This window comes from Pseudorasbora parva, chromosome 7, assembly GCF_024679245.1.
Source record: "Pseudorasbora parva isolate DD20220531a chromosome 7, ASM2467924v1, whole genome shotgun sequence".
Lineage (NCBI taxonomy): Eukaryota > Metazoa > Chordata > Actinopteri > Cypriniformes > Gobionidae > Pseudorasbora > Pseudorasbora parva.
This window is the reverse complement of record NC_090178.1, coordinates 16,994,302-17,016,087: the sequence shown is the minus strand read 5'-3', so window position 1 is coordinate 17,016,087 and position 21,786 is coordinate 16,994,302. Positions and strand designations below refer to the sequence as shown.

Genomic DNA, 21,786 nt, shown 5'->3' with positions numbered 1-21,786 from the left:
GCATTAAATTGTGCATTGAATTATAGTTGTCACAGGATATATGTATTTGTGTAATGTTGAGCTTACAAATCCTTGTGTGTATTGTGTTGCATGTAACGTAATGGTCATTTGCAGCTTGCGTTTGTGGGAAGCTTTGATGCTTTTAATGAGAGCGAAATAAAATCAGAATCAGAAAAGCCATTGCTGTGCCGTCAGCTGCAGTCTTCCCTCACCCCCCTGCACTCCACCGCTAAACCACACCCACTTTTAAAGCATTTTTCAAAACTGTGGTGAGAACTGACTGCTGCTGAAACAGGGTTTCATGACCCTTTAAGAGACATGAACTAGTTATTTGATAAACATCTATTACCTTTGATACATGTCTTCATGCTGTATTATTGATAATTATTGAATAAGTATGGTTTCACTAATAATAAATGTACATTTGCATAAAGAATGCATAATTGTCCATAGCCATGTTGATTAGAGTATTAAAAACTTAATTCAAACTTAATTTAAGATACATTTACAACATGCATTGCATGCAATGTGCAATTAAATTGTTATTAATCGAGAGTTAACTCATGACCATCATGCGATTAATCGCGATTAAATAGTTCCATAGAATAACCATTTTTGGTTCCCCTTAGAACCTTTTAATTAACAGTTCTTAAAAAAAAACTATTTCACTGTAAAGGACCTTTTGTACAATGGAAAGGTTACATTAAACCATAAGCTGCTTTTCCATTATAAGGGGCAAACTGTTATCTGTTATAACTGTTATAACTGTTCCATTCTGTTCCAATCCGATTTCATTGAGAGGCTGATAACAAAACTCTTTGGAATGTGATACAATAAATGCGTCAGTCGTTGCCTTGGTGTAATGCAAGCGTTTACAGACAGTATGAGATTTAAATATTGACCGCATTATGAAGGATTATCAGATATTTATTAGCGTTCTTGGCCAGCTACAAAAAAACTGGTAGCCAAGCAACAGACAAGTGACCAATCCTGAGTGGCGACGTGATTACATTCTACCAGAATGGTTAGCTGAGAATTCTGGGCCGAGAATGGTTAGTAGTCGTGTGCCAAGCATGAGGTTTAGTGGAAATATTCCATTCGAACCAAAGGTGGAAAAAGAACCTTTCATTTTTAAGAGTGCACTATTATTTGAAAGTTTTTTGTTTGGTGTCACTGTTCATGAATCATTGTGGAAAGTGCTTTCAGCAAATTCATAATACTTACCTTTGGTTTGTTAGCAGGTCAGATCTTATCAGGGCCCTGTAATCACAAGGCTATGCTGATATGCTTTCCCTCCTTCTATAATGAGTTCATTGCTTAACCCCTTAACTATGAACCGGATCGTGGGTGTGTTTGTACTTTTTATTTACTTTTGTTTTATACAAAATATTCAATCAACTATCACAAACTATGCATCATTTGAAAGCTAAAGTTTTTGCAATAAATGAACCATAGAGGAAAGGGTTAAATGAAATGCTTAAAGGTGCACTATGTAGTATTTTTGCAGTAAAATATCCAAAAACCACTAGGCCGGTGTTATGTATTTTGTTCAGTTGAGTACCTACAATATCCCAGATGTTTCCAACTATTTGTAAATTGTGAGAAAATTGCTATTTTAACTAAGGACAGGGACGTTTCAGCATAGCGTTTGAGGGAGTCGCCTGTCAATTGCGTCATATCTGCGCTACCCTCGGTTTCGGCTTTTATTTGGCAGGAGCGCTTTACTCTTAGCAGTGTGAACAAGTGAACGCACGGAGTAACGTCATAACATTATTTAAAACACACTTAAATGTATCTAATATGATAAACAGAGCTGCATTACCTCAAAATCATAACCGGAAGAGTGGATCAGTGCAGGCACCCGGCGACTGTGTTCCGTCCCGTCATAATAAAAGTCCCGGTATTCGCGAGGCGGGTATTTGTTTAACAATCGCTCCAGCAGCTGTGCTCAGGTCCACAACACTCGGCCCTGATCTGCTTTACACTACAGTAACGTTAATAACCGCATGCATGAACGTGATTTCTGCCCGAGTCCTATTTTCCACCGGCTGTGATGTGAAGACCAGATGTCCCAAGATGCTGCGCTCACACTTTGCGTCATCAAACTACGCATTTGTTTTGAATAGGCGCCCTCCAGTGGACAGAAAGTTGCATAGTGCACCTTTAAGCACTAGCTATTTAAACAGCATATTAAACGTAGTACTCATCTTTCGTCTCCTATTGTTCAGATCAGATCGGATAAATCTAAATCGAAACAACGGCATAGATGTCAGAGTAAGGGTCCACTCTTCAAAAAGCATCCCACTTTGTAATCCAAAACAACAACAAAAATTGAGTAATTAACCATTGAATTTCACAATGAAATATCTATTCTAATTATTATTCTGATGATCTCCCCTGTACTTTGGTCTCTTCTTCTCAAGTTAAACCCTCCCAGGTTTCCTTCTTTCAATCACAGGCTTTCTGAAGACTCATTATATACAGGAAGAACATTACTGGCTTGCAAGCTGTCAATAAACGCGTCCATGGTTTTCGTTGGATAATGCCAATCAATGCCTTGGCAACAAAGGTTTGATTGATGGATGTAGTACATCAAAAAGCATTATCTTGCGCAGTGTTTGTAAGCATTATTGGTGAATACTCCTCGTGCTTAGTTTCCATAACGCCGGCTCGCCCGCTTGTCAGTTTACGCACACACCTAATCGCAGCGCAGACTCTATGACTGACTGTTTTGATCAACTAAATTCGTTTTTTTTACAATTTCTAAATTCTGTAAATAGTTGATTTAGTTTTTGAAGACCTGTAAATGCATTATAATTTGCAGTTTATTTCAGATTTATTTAAAAGAAAAACTACATTTTATAATTACAAATATTCTGAAATAAATGGCCTTTCTGAAAGGACGTCTAATCTTTTTTTGACATAAAAGCTTACAGAAGTATCATCCTCACATTTGAATCAAAATTCAAATTCATAAATTTTCCCTTGTTTTACTCTGTTCCTGTACTACTTTTACTACTATTAATTATGACTCTTGGGTAACAAAATTTCAAGTGTCTAGTTTAAATTGAGACCAAATTTATAAATATATAGTCTATATTCATAAATCTGGTCTCATTTTAAAATAGACACTTGAAATATTATAGGCCTGAGGGTTTAAGAGCTGCCGGCATTTTTATTTGGGTATGTTGTTTTCAGAAAATTTTCAAAAATAGGGGCGCAGGTTAAGAATATCCCTGGTTAAACGTTCATGTAAACTCATTAGCACTTATTTCTTTACAAAACTGTAAATACAAAAATGAACATTAGCATATGTGACCCAGGACCATAAAATCCTTTTTCTTTTTTTTCATGAGATGTATACATCATCTGAAAGCTGAATAAAGCTTTCCATTGATGTATTGCTTGTTAGGATAGGACTATTTTCTATTATTTGAAAAATGATGGGTGCAAAAAAGTCAAAACATTGAGAAAATCGCTTTTAAAGTTAAAAAGTCTAAATTAAGTCCTTAGAAACCCATATTACTAATTATGATACATTTTTGATATATTTAGAGTAGGAAATGTACAAAATATCTTCATGGAACATAATCTTTACTTAATATCCTAATGATTTCTGGCATAATTTTGACCCATACAATGTTTTGTTGGCTTTTGCCACAAATATATGGCTGCTTATGGCTGGTTTTGGGGTCCAGGGTCTATTTTAATGACCTTCTTTTTGTTACTAACCTGACTTAGTACTTAGTCTATTACTCACATAAAGCTATCAAATGACTCCAGAAGACTTGGAACAAAGAGTCCTACTGACCATGAGATATTTTTGTAGTTTGACACCTCCTATCATTATTTAAAAAACGTCACCCAGCACCATTATAAAAAATTGTCTCCCTTTGTGATTCACAGAAGAAAGTAAGTCATACCGGTTTGGAACGACATGAAAGTGAGAAAATTACATTTTTGAGCACAAGACGTGGTCAGAAAATGATAAACTCCTCCTGATTATTTCTTCAGTGCATTCATGGAGAACACAAAGAGGGTTCCGTGATGAAAACCCATAAATCTGAGAGAGAGTAGTGACACATTAAACAAGCTCCTTTTGACATCCAAAATAATTTGCTTATCTTCGTAAACCCCTGTAAAATCCCCATAAAATCACAGTTAAAAGGTCAGCGTCCACAAACACTTATGTACGTGAGAGCGATTTCCCCAGCGTGCGATATGCTGTCCTTGTTTATCTGGTTATTCCCCTATTACCGATACAATCTATTTTATAGCGACTAACATGTATGCTTTCATGAAGAGAGACCATTATAGTTTATGTAACAGACTACATGTTAAATAGGTCATAGCAGGTGCAATAACAATAAAGAAAGGCCTGATAAGTTTGTCGTGTATAGCTAGGTAACAGGAGATTCAGGCTAACTTCCAGTAATGTGGTTGCTGAATACTTGTGTGCAATATGTGAACGAATATCCCGTCAAACTTACAACCACATGCGCATGGTCTTACGCTTCTACTAATGGGGGGTGTATTTAGCATTATTTGTGTATGCACACAGTATCTGATTCATGCAAAACAGAGTGCTTGTCTACCAGACTCATAAAATGATCTCATGGCATAGCAAACAGATTCTGAGTCACTCATATCTTCCTGATTAAATTTGATGCTACGTGATGTTGGTTGGAGAGGTTTGCATGGTATAAAATGATCAAATGAATTAGCATAGATTCACCAAGCCTAAACCTTCACTGCAAAACAAAAAGTGATTTTGTCACGATTTCAAGTAAATATATCTAAAACTATCTAAAACAAGATGCTAAAGAATTGCTAGTCAAAATGCTGATTTAGAAGTCTATATTTTGTTGTCTTGGAAAGAACATTATTTCAGGAATAAAATTATGAAGGTATAATTTGTTTAATCCATTGTGGTTGAACATTTCAGGAATAGATAGCACAGGGTTACACAAATAGATGCCTTAAAAAGATTTACTAAGCATTCAATTGGCCAAGCAACTACTGTAGATCATCATGGTTTTTCTTGGATCTGTTGTCACTGCTTTTTACTTCTGAGCACTAAAGATGGAACTTAGTTCTATAATCATAGCGTCTCACTGTTTTTATTGGAAGACAATGCGTTGTCATTATGGACTTTGGCAGTAGCGTTTAGACTGTAAGCTGCACAAAGATGGATGTATCCTTTGAATTAGAATCTGAGGAGAAACCCTGAATACGTATGAACATCCCAAGCAATTTAAGAATAAAAGGAAGTAGAATATTATTGCATTTAAATATCTCTGGAATCATTTTCCCATCCTCTCTCTCTCCTGCTGATTTCCTATTGCCTACACTCTTCGATGTAAAGGCCCACTGCTGTAATTGGCTAACATATTTGCATATAGAAATGGCATGTGGAATTATTACATGTGGAATTCTCTCAAACTTTTAGCACGTTTTAATTATTACAGTACTTAAGGTTTACTAATTATGTAAAGTGTTGATTTATAGCATTAGATTTAGATTGTGGCATGAACGTTTGCAGTGATGAGCATGTTTAACGCATGAATGCAGTGATCTCTTCATTGTAATTTGATTTCTGCACGCTAACGAATGCATTCATCATAACTAACAGTGCAAACACAATGTAAATAAGAGATTTGTTGATTCTAATGGGAGTTTTGGCGACAGTCCAGAACACTTGTGCTGTTTGATTGACAGTTCCAGCGGTTGTAAAGGGATCATTCTTTGATCGCTTCCTATATATGATTTAATTACAGTTTAAAGGGGTGATGAATTGAGGAATCAACTTTCCCTTGAGACTTTGATATGTAAAAGGTCATGGTAATATAAGAATATCCTGTAAGTTTCAGAGCTGAAAACTTCCTTGTTAGTCAAAGAAAGGCTTTTATAGACACCAGGCTCAGTAAACGATTTTTTACGTCATAGCGCTACGAAACACCGGCTCTACAGAATCTGCGTGTCTAATCCAGTAGCCCCGCCCACCGACTCATGGAGCGAATCAGCTCGTGCTAGCTAGCCAACAACAAAAAACATGCAGAGTAAGATAGCAAGATATTGCGCTATTCCTGGTTATGGAAGAAAACACTCGCTGCATAAGCTTCCTTTGGTTCCTAATATTAGGAATGAGTGGTTGAACTTTATTTTTAATGAAGTTCCATCTCCCGTGGGGAAAACATGTTCACTTCAGTTCACTGCAGAATCGTTTGTAAACAAATCTCCGGTCGATGCTGGATTTGGATCTGACAGGAATGGTGCAACACACTTATATGAGTAAAACGTATTTTTATATGTTATAGTACTGCATTGTTATAGATCATTTTGCTTATGTGTACGTGTCTAACAGAGCATAACTTTAGCACGCTGGACTCAGACACGTATGGGCCAGAGCTCGCAAAGCCCGGCAGGCTGATGAATCTCATTATATTCCGTTCTTGATCTGGGCTGTTGCGTCTCTCGACTTGACATTTAAAGGGTGCTGCGCACACGTGTGTGTGCGCGGTTTGCGCTTATATCGACCGAACGTGCGGGCTATCTATGTGTAATATAAAAATTATAGTCCAATTAATTGTGTGTGGATGACAAATAAATCATTGTGTTTGTTTGATAAATATGTTTAAGAACCCTTTGATCGAGAAAATCATTCCGGTTGCCGCTTCTCCCTCACTCTTTCCTCTCTCATGTCACTGAACTGACAGGGGAGCTGAAGCTTAAATATGCAAATCTTCTCCAATCCTATCCGTGGGCATTTGCTTCCAAGTCTTCAGTGCGTCATGCCCATCAAAACCTAGTGTTCAGGAGAGAGCCTCAAAACCAGTTTAGAAAATAGCCTTTTACTTATTAGTTATGATGTTTTTGAATGTAAAAAACACACAAACATCATTAGTAGACCTCAGACAACAGTATAATTATTATTTTTTAAGCCAGTTCATTACACCTTTAAATAACAGATTATTTTCATCCCACCAAAAGAAACGAGGTGAAGTGTACCGTTCAGTCACTGGTTTGATTTACTGACAAACGATTTTGAGATGACAACATCTGACTGTATCATTACATATCAGAAATCACTGGTCACTGGTGATTTTGGTTAGACATGTACACATTATCTGTACGTATCAAACGTTCTGAAAACTTTCAAAGCAATAGTAAAAACTTTTTTACTCACATAAGTGTGTTGCACCGTTACTGTCGGATCCAACATAAAAGGTGTAGAACATCGTTTTTTGTTTTTTTTTCATTCCAGGCTCTGTGCGAATCCAATGCAGCTTCTGTGTTTTTCCACAACCTTGCACTGCACAGCATTTTGAATCTTCAAAGGCATGTTTATGTTTATGTTATTAGTGACACATCTGTTATTTACCAACTACTACTTTTTTTGGGCTAATGGACTTTAGGGTTTGTGATGTCACTAACCTGGGAAGAAGATTGTTGTAGTCCCTACCAGCTGTTTGTTGGTCTTTAAGAATTGATTTCTGTAAAAGAAAATATCTATCCATCCGCCTGTCTGTCCGCATCCGTCTATCCATCCTACCCTACAGTTGTGGTCAGAATTATTGCCCCCATTTGTAAATATGAGCAAAGATTGCTGTAAAAATAAATCTGCATTGTTTATCATTGTTTCGTTCTTTCATAAAAAAAAAAAACTATCTAACCTTTCATTGAAGTAAAATAATTGAAAGTGGGGGGTTAAATCACATATTTAAATAGATGAGTTTTTTTTCTTCTCCAAAATACTATTATTTTTTTATGAGTAAAATATCTCTGAAGTATATTCCCATTCATAGTCACATTTTTAGCACACACGGGTGACTAGGAGCATAAAATTGTCCAGACATGACTTCCTGTTCCACAGGAGTATAAATATGAGGAAACACAAAGGCCAAATTCCCTTAATCATTCATTACAATGGGTAAAGCCAAAGAAAATAGTTCTGATGTTCAGCCAAAGATTGATGAGCTTCTCAAAATAGAAAGTGGCTGTAAGAAAATATCTAAACCATTTCCACCATCAGGGCAATAATTAAGAAATTCCAATCAACTAAAGATGTTAGGAATCTGCCTGTGTGTCTATATCGTCCTAATGCAAGGCGAGGAGGAGAGTTTGAGTGTCCAAAGACTCTTCAAGGATCACAGCTGATGAATTGCAGAGATTAGTTGAGTCTTGGGGTCAGAAAAACAAAACAAAACAAATTAAACAAGTCATACATCACCACATGTTGTTCAGGAGGTTTTCAAGAAAAATCCTCCTAGATCATCCAGAAACAAACTCCAGCATATTCAGTTATCAGACACGACTGGAACTTGAAATGGGACCAGCTTCTATGGTCAGATGAAACCAGATGGGTTTGGTGCAAATAGGGATAAAAAGTACCCCATGTCACAGTTCAATATACTGCTGGGTCTTTGTTGGCCTATTTTTTTGCTGGAGGTCCTGGACATCTTGTTCAGATACATCATGGATTCTAGTAAATACTAGCAAATAAAAAAATCAAAACCAAGCTAGAAATCTTATAATGGGCCGAGGTTGGATCTTCCATCAGGACAATGATCAAAACAAACATCAAAATCAACACAAAAATGGGTCACTGCGCACCAAATGAAGCTTCTGCCTCAAAAAATATATATATTATATATATATTTTTATATAAAAGATCAGAAAGATTAACTATATGCAGATCTATTTTTGCTGCCTTTTTGGTTCATATTTACCATGAGGCTAATAATTCTGACCACATCTGTATGTCTGAATGAGCACCAAATTAAAAAACACACATTTTTCTTTCTTTTTCAGGATAATATTGCTGAAATAGGAGTTTACATGACGTCTGCTTTGGCACTGAGTCTGTGACAGTTGGCAGCGTTTCTTGCCTGCTAGAGGATTCCTCTGGTGGTGAGGGGACAATTCCGGCCTTTAGTATGCATCATTGCTTCTTCTGTTTCACTGGTGAGGTAGGCTGACTACAACCAGCTCGAATATGAGGACAGATGTGTGCTTGTTGTGTAACTCCTGATACGGTTCCTTTTAAGGCAAGGGTTCTTTCCTTGATCTGGGATGTCCCATTTGGGGTTCACTTTTCCTTAGTGTGCTGTAAAATGTGATATTTGGTAGAAATTGAATTAATGTCACTCTTGAGATTTGCATTCTCATCATATGAATGGTGTATAACCAGTTGGATTCCTAAAGTGTATTACATAAACAAACTTTTTACCTACAGTTTGCCATGAGAGAAAAAAAAATGCTTTTAAATCCTCCAAGAATGACGGTTGTCTACAGCAGTAATTTTTTTAATCTATGAATATCCGCCTTCACTTCTTATTTATCCAGCGACATACCAATGCAGATGTCCTTACGCAACAAGAGTCCTGCTGTAAATTTGACCCTTGTGCTTAAAAAAGCAGCTGTTACAAGGCATCCACCCCCCACCAACATGATATGAATATGATATAGGGCTGAACTAAAGTCATAACTTGTCATAAAACCAGTGCTAAGCAGTCTGTTAATTGAGGAAAATAATTCTTAGTTACATAAATGAATGCATAAGATTAGTTAATTGAAGAAAATATGCGAGTGACACACCTTGTCTATGACGCAAATGTAAAGTAAACATGACAGAAATAAGCTAAGCAATCAGTCACATAGAGTGGCCACTTTAAGTGCAGAGTGTTACAGGGCCTAAAGGGAGATTATCATGGGTTGGGCTGTTCCTTTGTCTGTGTGGTTTCATGGAGAATTAGAGTTTTGTACACCATGAACAGGTAGACAAGAAGCCTGTGTGTACTGTACCTAATGCAACAACGAGCCATGAGCTATCTGGAAATGTAACAAAATGGAAATGAAAACAAAGCTAGACCTGAGATAAGATACACTTTCAAACTGATCGTAATAAGCTACTGCAGCAAACGTGTAAGAATGTTTACTTTGCCTTAAAACACATCGTTATGTTCCGTAAGTCCTTCAGTCAGCGAGAATCTGTTTTTACATCACAGATAAGCTTACATAACATGATTCCAGAAGCTGAACAGCATCATGGGACTTCTAGATAAGAACCTGTGGATCGTATCAAACATTAACAGAAGCAAATTTTACAATAGTTGTAAAAGAATGCATAGTAACACCAAAACTAAAAACAAACGTTGTGCGCACCAATAATCATCTACAAAAAGTACGCTTACTTTTCATTCAAAAGTTTGTGGTCAGTAGGATTTTTGATAAAAAATTATTTTTACAAATTCACTTTTTTTTTTCCGCAAAGATGCATTCAATTTGATCAAAAGTGACAGTAAAACATTTATACTCTTACAAAAGATTTCCCATGTCAAATAATTGCTTTTGAACTTTATATTAATTCAATAATTCTGAAAAAAGTACCATAGTTTTCACAAAAATATTTAGCAGCACATCTGTTTTCAACATTGATAATTATAATAAGAAATATTTAAGAATATTTTAATTGTTTTTTTTTAATTGTAAGAAAAATAACATTTTAAAAATATAATTTTAAATTTGTATTTTAAATTGAAATACTGTTGCACAATATTACTGTTTTTACTATATTTTTGGATTGAATTATTGGAGCCTTGGTGAATATATGAGACTTCTTTCCAAAACATAAAAAAATAATCCAAACTGTAGAAACTTTTTGCACTTTAATGCTGCATTCCAGGGAGGTTTTTGAGCCCGGTAAGTTACGACGTCAAACCAGGACTCACGACTTTGTGGCATTCCAAGCAAAGTCCTGCCAAACCTCCTGAGCGCAAGCAATTGCCGTAGCTAGATGTGAACAAAGTATGTCGGACTGTACAGGGCTTAATGCTCATTTACAATCATTTCTATCACCAAAGGCGCTTACTCCTTGCTTATTTGAGGTAAACTGAGGACAAAAACTGGGCATAAGACATTGTTTCATGGGCTATGTGATGTCAGAACTCGTAACTGGGAGTACATCGATCTAGTACGAGTTCACAGGTGGGAAGTCACGGGTTTGACGGCCGTTCTAGTGCACTTTCAAGGGTAGAAGGTTGGAAAAACGCGGATTACAGGTTGCCTGGAATGCAGCACAAGCCACACGTAATTCATGCTTAAATATGTTAATTAATTTAATGTGATTATTTACAAAATACCAAACTGTTAATAATAATTACAAATAATTTTAGTGAATGTGTAAAGTCAGTTCTCCTCAGTTGCATATTAAAGGGATATTTCACCCATAAATAAAAATTCTCATCATTTACTCACGCTTAAAGGGTTAGTTCACCCAAAAATGAAAATTCTGTCAATAATTACTTACCCTACTGTTGTTCGACACCCGTAAGACCTCCGTTCATCTTCAGACACAAATGAAGAGTTGAAATCTGATGGCTCAGACAGGCCGTCATTGACACCAATGTCATTTCCTCTCTCAAGACCCATGAAAGGCGTCGTTAAAAAGTCCATCACACTACAGTGATTCTACAATAATTTTATGAAGCGACAAGAATAGTTTTTGTGTGCGCAAAAAAAATAAAAAAAATAACGACTTATATAGTGATGGGCCGATTTCAAAACAAAGCTTCGAACTTTATGAATAAGTGCATCGATTCAGGATTCGGATCGCCAATGTCACGTGATTTCAGCAGTTTGACACACCATCCGAATCATGAATCAATACGCTGTTTCATAACCATTCAAAACTTTGTTTTAAATGGACTGCATTTGGACTGCATTTATAAATGGAAATAGGGCCATCAATATGTTTTGAAATAGGGCCATCAATATATAAGTCGTCATTTAGTTTTTTGGCACACAAACTATTCACGTCTCTTCATAAAATTATTGTAGAGCCACTGTAGTGAGATGGGCTTTGTAACGACGTCTTTAGTGCCTTTTATGGGTCTTGAGAGAGGAAATGACATTGGTGTCAATGAAGGTCTGTCTGAGCCATCGGATTTCAACAAAAATATCTTCATTTGTGTTCCGAAGATGAACGGAGGTCTTACGGGTATCGAACGACATGAGGGTGAGTAATTAATGAGAGACTTTTCATTTTTGGGTGAACTAACCCTTTGAGTTGTTCCAGACCTGTCTGCTGAACACAAAGAAAGATATTTGCAAGAAAAACTGTAACCAAACAGTTGATTGGTCGCAGTGACTTCCATAGTATTTTTCTTCCATGCTATGGTAATAAATAGAAATGGTTTGGTTACCCATATTCTTGAAAATATCTTATTTTCTGCTCAGCAGAACAAAGAAATTCCTACAGGTTTAGACCAACTTAAGATTGGGTAAACGATGACAGAATCTTCATTTATGGGTAAACTATTCCTTTAATTTACTATGGACAATATGAGTGTTAAAAGGACCATTTAAGCATTAACAAATACATTTTGTCTTCGTTTTGAACAGTATATCTATTGTTTTATCATTTAAAACCTTTTGCTGTATAATACATAAAAAGTGTATTTGTTATATTTATCTTTAATGTAAATGCCACTTGGCTTAAATTTTGTTATATATTACAATACTCATAACCACCGGTTTCACAGACTAAATGCAAGTTTGAGCTGTTTTAACTGAACAAATCTTGTATCTTTAAGTATGTCGGTGGCATTGTTTTGTCTCAAGATGCATATCAGAAATGTTTTTTTTTCTAGAGCAAGTTTATAACAGTTACTGAAATGCCCTAATTGGTCTAATCCTAGCGTAGTCTAAGCCATGTCTGTAAAACCGGGCTATACATTTTAAGCGTGGCTTAAGTGTCCAAACGTTGGGGGGTCAATGTATGGTTAGATGATTCATGTTGTTATTAGACTGTCACTGTCCCTGATATAATGTTACAATATGATCAATGTAGTATCAAAATGTCATAGGGATTAACATGTTCATAGAATATTTAAAGACAGGGAGGGGAGAAAACCTTTCAAACCTCTTTTACGCCTTCATTACTCTGACTGGTTGTTTTTCAGCTTTGCAGTCATGAAATATTGCTCTGACCTCTACTCCGGTCAACTCAGACAGACCAGAAGAATGGAGTGAACTGATGAACAGCCAACTATAGGCTTGCAGTGTTATGCAATATACGTCATAAGTCTGTAATTTTAACTCTATTCACAAAGCCTTATGCCTCACCCGAGCTTTAATGAAGTATGTATAATATGTACTCATGATCATCATGTCAAGCCCTGCTTAGTCACATTGAGATGTCAGTCTTGTGACATTCTCCAGGATTTGTGTCACCCCAGTGAGCGACCTGTATGCTCTTTTAGACCTTTTGCCTTCAAGAATGGCCTTTTTTTAAACGCTCTCTCTATTTTCTTATTTATCGGCAGCTTGAAATGACAATCAGTCCACCAATAGAGTGACTGATGTGGTCTGATGCATTCCATGCTGCAAACTAGTTATGGTACAAGTTTTATGGTAGTGTATTGAGCCCTTTGTGTTTATTCTATTGATGATTTGAGTAAGTCATTGTCAGAACCTACCATGAAAAGCTCAATAACACCAGAATGCAGGTTGTAAAATTCAAAATGATCTGATTCTGTTATGGCCGATGTGTTAAGAATGCTCTAGACTAAACTTTAAGTAACTTATTTGCTAACCAAGGTTAAGGACCCTGATGGTTTTTTCCTAGTCAACACTCTGGGTAATCAAATAATATAATAATATATCCGCAGCCATCATTCTGGGGTGTTGTTTAAAGATTCGAGGGCGGCAGAACCGCATTACAAACAAGACTAGATGTGAATCCTTTATAAACAGTTTCGGGATTTAGATGCACCCTTTCTTGGGTGTGAAACTGGGAAGAGCCTTACTGGTTGTTTGCACACACAAAAAAAGCTACTTTTCTTAAAGCTAAAGGTATTTGTCTACATGCATTAGGTCGAATGGATACACCCAGAAGTGTGCTTCATGGATTTCTTACACAGATCCTCTTCCACCCAGCGATCCACTAAGTGACAGCGAGGTGAATTCGAATGTTCTTCGACCCTTCTAAATCATTCCAGCCCTTGATTGTCACCAACAATGGTCTCCTAACTCAAGGCAAGCTATTTTTAGGCCAATGACGCAGGTGTCTCATATCACCACCCGTCCAGAACACAGATGAGGGCTCCCTCTACTGTGCTGCCTGGCGACGGGGGATGCTGTTGCCAGGGGAACTGAAAATTGACATCACACACCGTCAGGACCTCCCCTATTGAAATGGTATGCAGTTCAGCTCTCTGATCGCACACACACGAATCTCTTATGACTAACCCCTCTACTGTTGCCCCCGAGACGGATCAACAGCTTGCGAGCTGTGAGTCATCCACAAATGCCACGCTGCAGAGAATCGTGCGTAGCAGCCTTTCTTTTCCCCCTCTGTGTAGCCGAATACAACCTAAACAGATGTTTGGATGTTTTCTTTGGCAGTCCACATAAACATAATGTTATATAGTAATCATTATATAATTGGGAATTAAGACATATAATGTATTCCTCATTCATTCCCCAATAGAGAGGAGACATAACTTCAGATTTAGGACAGTCCCAGTTGTAATAAGCTATATGTGGTCACACATTATTTTTAACATCAGAAGGAGTTGATGGTTCCAGATGTTTTTTTGTTCACTGATTCAGTTCCCTAAACATCCCTTTGTTCAGACGCTTCCTCCTGATTTATGGGGTTTGTTTTTTTTCCTTTCTTTCTCATTAGGGGCCAGTTAAGAAATAGCCTGTTGTATTTTGTACTATCTTTGCTTAGTTATGCCGCTGGAACAATTAATTTTATTGTGAAAAAAAAATTATTGGCTCATATAATAATAATAATAATAATAATAATAATAATAATAATAAAAGAATAATAAAGATGCAAGTCTATAATAATCTTTTTTTTTACATTTATATCTGATAATGACTTAAAGGCATGGTAAGATTTTCCTGAGGTAAAAAGTCTATGCAAATAAGAGTATGCATCATTATGATCATTGTAGATTTGCTAATGATACTAGCGCTAGTAATATTTATTAGCAATATAAAATTTACCAAACAATACACACAGAGAGAGAAATGGTCACGTGTTATATCCGGAGGGAATATTTGTTTTTATTCATTTTATTACATTTGAGAGTATAAAACATTAAACTTGGTTAAGGTAATGACTTAGCAAAAGCAAATTATAGCTACAGATTTCTTTCTACAGATTAAGTTACCTAAAACTATAAGGTTCAAGATCACAGATTTTACAGATGTTTGTTTTTATTTTGTTGTTTTGTTTCTGGTTCCTCTTCTTAAACGTGAGTCATTTACAGTTACACTGCGTAGGCATGCACTCACTGCTGTGATCACCGAGGCCTTAAAGCGGTGGGTGTGTCATAGCTGCACGCTTCTGCCAATCCAATACCAAAGAGCTATGACATTATTCATGAGCAGTAATTCAACCAATAATACGCGCGTATGCAAATCTAACGGGTATAAAGACTATTCAGATGGTGCGTTTCTAGCATAACTAATACTTGCAGTGTTACATGGTTGTGCGTGGATTGGGAATAGTGAATCACCAACGCAGCTGGATGACCTCACGAACCGTGTCGATTTATATATAGCTGATAGCGAGAGCAACTGTGAAATAACTTAGCTTTTCACAGACGAATTTTGCGTTGGAGCCTTATCTGTGGGAAAGACAGCGATATCCGTGCGGGAGTAGAGCAGAAGTTTTTGTATTTTTAAAGCCGTTTTTTCTTTCCATCGACATGTCCTCCGGTGATGTGTCAGAGCAGTGTCGGCGGTTTTGCGTGTTGTCTTGGGAGCAGGTGCAACGTTTGGACTCTATTCTTGGCGAGACGGTTCCAGTTCACGGACGTGGAAACTTCCCGACGCTTTCGGTGCAACCGCGACAGATTGTTCAGGTTATTATGAACGCGCATCTCTGAATACTTTTTCCCCCTGCATATTACTACAACGTTAACCTATCTAATGCACTTAGACCATTTTCACGAGTCTATATACTATTTTACTTACTTTTGTCTTGTATTACGTATGGTTGGATGTTTTCACTAGCAAGTAATCAAAAGTGAGCAGTAACGTTATTTCACTAACGTTAGTTATTGTTCATTACATTCCGGTATTTAGTATTCCAGCATTAATATATTTTCAGTGAACGTTAGTCACTAGTCACTATCCCAAATGTGATATCAGCCTTTCACTTCGAACTAGTGTGTTGCAGATAGAACCGGTACCTTCCAGTTTTACTACTAACTATTCGTTTGCTAATTGAATATTAATTGAATAATATTTATTTCTTAGTTGTTAGTAAATTAAGTTTCAATAGTAACATCTATTCTAGTTTTCCCAGTGCTAAATGAATATGCACCAGTACCTATTTATCAGACAATAGTGTGTTTCAAGTGTTAATAACATTTACATTTGATTCGTAAGATTTTTATTTAAACTATAAAGTAAAAAGCAACTGCTAATTACTGGAATATATACTAGTGTATCATGAATACTAGTAAAACTGGAATAGATAATACTACGGCCTACTATCCTAATGTAGAGTTCTTCCTAGTAATAAAAAAATGAAATGCATAGGCTACCAATCGAATCACAGATGCTCGCAGAATTCAGTGGCAAAAATGTGCAATTGGATAAGTACTAGTAACTATATATATATATATATATATATATATATATATATATATATATATATATATATATATATATATATATATATATATATATATATTTAAGCTAAGGAATGTGCATAATTATAATAAAGTCCAAAATGATTTTCAAATTGTAAAATATGCTATTGGATTGCTTTAAGGGGAAAAAAAATCCTAGTCTAAAATGAATACTAGTACATTTATTTAAAAAAAATTAAAAAACCTTGATTTCTTCTTTTTTTTCTTTTCTTTTTTATCTCTGGCCTGTCACTGCATGGCCAACTATTGGTGTGATGTCTCAACCCCCAAGGATAAGCAAAACATTCTTAGCCTTTGGCCCTCCAGCAGATACAGAAAACTGTGCACTTAGCAAATTTAAGTGACTTGTTAATGACTTGAACATTCTCACGAATCCTACACTGAGTGTGACTTACCGACCCTAATCCTGTGCAATGTAACGCTGCTTGAGCTAGTCCTGTGGTGACCAGCATCAGTGCCCCCCTTCTCAATGAAAAGAATTCTTGTTCTTATACACAAGCAGTGTGGGTTTGCATCTACACATGCAAGCAGATATTGATCTTTTCTCCAGATCACTTCCTTTAGTATGGCTTCTCCCAACAAGAGAGTGTTTGTTTTAAGTGCATTAAGGAGAATGTGCTTCCAGTTAAACACAAAATGTATACGTTTCAGCATATTATGTATGATCCCATATGGAAGCAGTTTCAGGGAAGCAGAGCATCAATCATATATGTACATCTGACATATTTTATTTCCGTGTTCTCAAGAATGCTTTTTTGCAGGGACATTCCTTAGATCTTAAAAACTGGCTTAATATTGTCCCATAATGGTTCTAATTACATGAAGATCGACACTGACTATGAACTGTGGAATCTGTCAGTTTCCCCTCCTTTGATCCAGTTCTGCTCTGCATGAAGTGGACTGTAATGAATGGTCAAGCTTTTGACAATCTCTGTTACATAATACTCCATCTGCCTGTTTGAACAGATAGTAATGCACTGTCAATAAAACCCAACTAGGAAGCCCATTATATTTAATGGAAAACCTTTAAAAGCCAACTTTGATGTTTTATTGCACAGCCTCCACATGCCATTGCAAAATTGACAAAAGATGGCCATTCATTCACTGTTACTCGTTTTCCTTAACCCTAATGATTTGCCACGGCACCATGCCATTATTTACGCAGACTTTGTGGCTGTTTTCATTATCATCATAACAGTGTCATGATTGCACAGTTGCACCTTGTGCTTTTGGCTGTGATGTACAGTTGAACCTTAAAATGTAGGTTTTGAATGCAGTTGCGAACCTGATTTGGCGTCATCTTAATATCATAATATTCACATGCACTGAAAGGTGATCCGGTTAAACCCTCAAGCCTTTGGTGGAAACTAAAGCACCTTTGAGTTTCTGTTTGTCGTTGGCAATATTTTTTGAAACAACATTGACTTATGGTCATACTGACAATAGTCCACTATTAAATAAAGCAAACTTTAAACAAGATTTTTGTTTAAATAAATCACACCCTTTGTAGTTTAATAAATTGCACTCGGCCATATTGAAATTCAATTCTGTATAGCTGTATAATATGTTCTAATATAATATAATATAATAGGTGTGCTTGGCTTCACTGCATTCACTTGGTCAATTGCTGCAATCTGACCTAATGTGTAAAAATAGCAGGCTAATGATTTGATTGACAGGGGTGAGGGGAGGTGATCTGATTGACATTAATCCGACAGAGCTGTGGTAAATGAAGGTTACGGCATTCAGGACGGAGATAATGAGTTTGATTTAAGCACATTTTAATCTCTGAATGGTTGCAAAACAATATAAATAGCATATAAATCAGCTTGGTCCAAAACCTGCGTTTTCGCCTTTATTAAATTAGGCATTTATGAAATGTGTTTCAGATTTCCCATTCAAGATTGATAAAACCTTCACTTGAATGTGAAATCTTAACTGCCTCTTCATGTATTCTTAAGCGAGTAGTTTTGTATAATGCCTTTTAGCACATTGTGCAGCTGCATGCAGTGGTGCATGTTTCCAAGTCTCTGTGGATTAATTCCTGCTGATGCACAGATGTGTCAATCTCTACAGTGCACATTCCATATAAACGCATTAACAGTGGTCTTTATGATTAGCTTTAGCTGTAGTCTATGCATGAAAAGATACTGGGAACATTATGAACATGCTTGGTAGTGAACAATTAAATTATTTTAAACCTAATAGTTAATTTTTAAAAAAAAAATTCTTGTAGTGCATATACATGTATAATAACTTCCAATTTGCAAATAAATGCATTCAGCACAGAAGATTAATACTAAAAGGCCAATTATAGTAAATATTGTTAAATGTGTGTGTGGCATGTTCAAAACGTCTCTCAGGGGTGGTTTAGTTGGAAAATACGGCTGTCAGTGTTCTACATTTCAAGAGCCTAAATTACAGCAACAAATAGACAAAACTGCAGCGTATGCAAACTATAGTGAATTTATGTTATGGATCACTGACTATAGACCAACTGTGATTCTGAGGTGCTCTCAGTGTGAGGGGGAATAAATACAAGAAATCTGTGAGTCTATGCACTATTATACAACATTGAAGCCATTTTTAGCTAATAAGGTAATTATCTAAATGCAGTGGTGGCAGAACAAAATATTTTCAAATTGTTCAACTATAGCAGCACTTAGTGTGGTATTATGTTTTCCAGTGTTTCCTTGTTCATGTATTGAATAGAAGTTACTGATTAGGGATATTTAAATTATGGCTTATATGGTAAGCTCAACATCATTTTTCACATTGTAAATTGCAAACTGATAGCTGGCCGATAATTCGATAAATTCTATATTTTTCAAAAAGAATAAAAAAATAAAACAAAAGCTATATGAAGTGTATGTAGGAATCACAACATTATATTGTACAGTATAAAAAATGAATTATGATTTGACAGTGTTGAATTATTAGGGTTTTCAAAAATTAACTTTAAGCGAGCATTAGATGACAGCAAAGGTTATCTAAATATAAAAATTGGGGAAAATATGTACATTTAAATATCCAATATTGGCCAATAAATAAAACAATCTTTGATCTCTGATCTTAAACTTTTTCTGCAGGTGGTTCGTGCCCGTTTGGAGGAGCGAGGCATTGCGGTTCGAGATGTGAGGCTGAACGGTTCTGCTGCCAGTCACGTTCTGCACCAGGACACGGGGCTCGGATACAAGGACTTAGACCTGATTTTTGGCGTTTCACTGTCAGACGACCAGGCTTTCCGTGTGGTTAAGGATGTGGTTCTCGACAGCCTTCTGGACTTCCTACCCGAGGGCGTCAGCAAGGAAAGAATCTCACCGCTTACTTTGAAGGAGGCCTACGTGCAGAAGCTAGTGAAGGTTTGTAATGACACAGACCGCTGGAGCCTTATTTCACTCTCCAACAACACCGGCAAAAATGTCGAGCTTAAGTTTGTAGACTCTCTGAGGCGGCAATTTGAGTTCAGTGTGGACTCCTTCCAGATAGTCTTGGACTCCCTTCTTCTGTTCGACCGTTGTTCAGAGACGCCCATGTCGGAGTGCTTCCATCCGACGGTGTTGGGCGAGAGCATGTACGGGGACTTTGAGGAAGCTCTCGGCCATTTGTGCAACAAGGTCATCGCAACACGAAACCCGGAGGAGATCCGGGGAGGCGGCCTCTTAAAATACTGCCACCTTTTGGTGCGAGGGTTTCGGCCGACGTCGGAATCGGAGATGAAGTCGCTCCAGCGGTACATGTGCTCTCGGTTCTTCATTGACTTTTCAGACATAGGCGAGCAACAGCGAAAGCTCGAAGCGTACCTGCAGAATCACTTTGCCGGAATGGAGCACAAACGGTATGACTGTCTGGTCACGTTATACCACGTGGTCAACGAGAGTACGGTTTGCTTGATGGGACACGAACGACGGCAGACGTTAAATCTCATCTCCATGCTCGCACTGAGGGTGCTGGCTGAACAGAACGCCATCCCCACGGTCACCAACGTCACGTGCTATTACCAGCCGGCACCTTACGTGCGAGACATCAACTTCAGTAACTACTACGTCGCTCACGTACAGCCGCTGGTACACACGTGCAGTAGTTCCTACCCAACGTGGCTGCCCTGCAACTGACCCCTGCAGAGACCTCTGATAAAAATCCAGTTCAGCCCTTGTACCTTCCCATGTGGTGAAGACGATATGCAAGTGAATTTATAAACTTGTTGTTTTTTGTTTTTTTTCAAACACAAAAATGGACGTTTAGGAGGAGCTTTTACAAAACAAAGACGATTGTTTTTGTGCTAAATGTGACATATATCGAATGACTGTTCACTGCTGTATGTCTAATTTGAGCCGATCCTTACGTATTCTGTTCTGCAGAGTGAACGAAGATCTTTTTCACATGTAGCAGGAAAAAAAAAAAGTTTTTTTTTTCTCAAACTCTCATTATAGATTCAGTTAAACTCTTGCAGGTTATGTAACTGGGAAGAGAAGGCTGCGTTCTGCATTGTGAAGCTATATGTTGTTGTTTTTTGCCAGACTGTGGTTTCAATCAACCTCTGTTTTGCTTTTTGGTTTTTTAAAGGACCAAAGAAATTATATTTTTGTCATGAAGAACGGAATGTTTGCTGTTGTAATTCCAAGTGCCTAAAAACATTGTACAAAAAAAGTGAGACCTCTTCTCTCTAAAACGATTTTTCTGTCTCCTTGTTAATTGTAAAACTCTATTTTCAGGGATGGAGGCATGTATTTCCATGTGATTAAAAAAGCACAAAACCCATCTTCATGTGTTCTAGACCTCTTTTACCTTTTGAAAGCTTCATTTGTTGTAATTATTATAACTCAAGCATATATAAGCATTCGGCTCTTTTTACTTTTACGTTGGAAAAGGGTTTCAGATGGTAAGGATTTTCAGTATCAACGGAGCAGAGGTGAAAGTTGTCAGTGGTGAAACTTCAAGTGAAGCACTGTTGTGGTCTGAATGTGTGCTGACTCTTAATCTGAGGAAATGGATCCATTGCAGTTCCAGGACATGAACCATAAGGATCCTTTCTAAAGCACAATGGCCTCTCTTTTAGTGTGACACTAAAGGTAACAGACAAAGGCTGTTTTGTTAACCCACCCATGCT

The 21,786-nt window shown here is 37.0% G+C and overlaps 2 protein-coding genes across 3 annotated transcripts in view; both read left to right on the top strand.

The window, feature by feature from the left end:
- The window catches only part of zdhhc18a (zinc finger DHHC-type palmitoyltransferase 18a), a 48,333-nt gene extending 34,169 nt beyond the window's left edge, over nucleotides 1-14,164 (top strand). The window contains exons 9-11 of the transcript XR_010906413.1: nucleotides 8,812-8,969; nucleotides 13,876-13,960; nucleotides 14,053-14,164. The gene's annotated coding sequence lies outside the window, so the exon portion shown is untranslated. The remainder of the gene's footprint in view (nucleotides 1-8,811; nucleotides 8,970-13,875; nucleotides 13,961-14,052) is intronic.
- Nucleotides 14,061-21,437, top strand: tent5ba (terminal nucleotidyltransferase 5ba). Of its 2 annotated transcripts, none has more exons than XM_067448361.1 (2): nucleotides 14,061-14,199; nucleotides 19,766-21,437. In XM_067448361.1, the coding sequence occupies exons 1-2, from the start codon at nucleotides 14,197-14,199 to the stop codon at nucleotides 20,789-20,791; spliced, it is 1,029 nt and encodes a 342-aa protein (XP_067304462.1). In that variant the 5' UTR covers nucleotides 14,061-14,196; the 3' UTR covers nucleotides 20,792-21,437. The 2 variants fall into 2 exon arrangements, with proteins under 2 accessions (XP_067304462.1, XP_067304461.1); XM_067448360.1 differs by lacking the exon at nucleotides 14,061-14,199 and adding an exon at nucleotides 15,423-15,881.
- The last annotated feature ends 349 nt before the right edge of the window (nucleotides 21,438-21,786 follow it).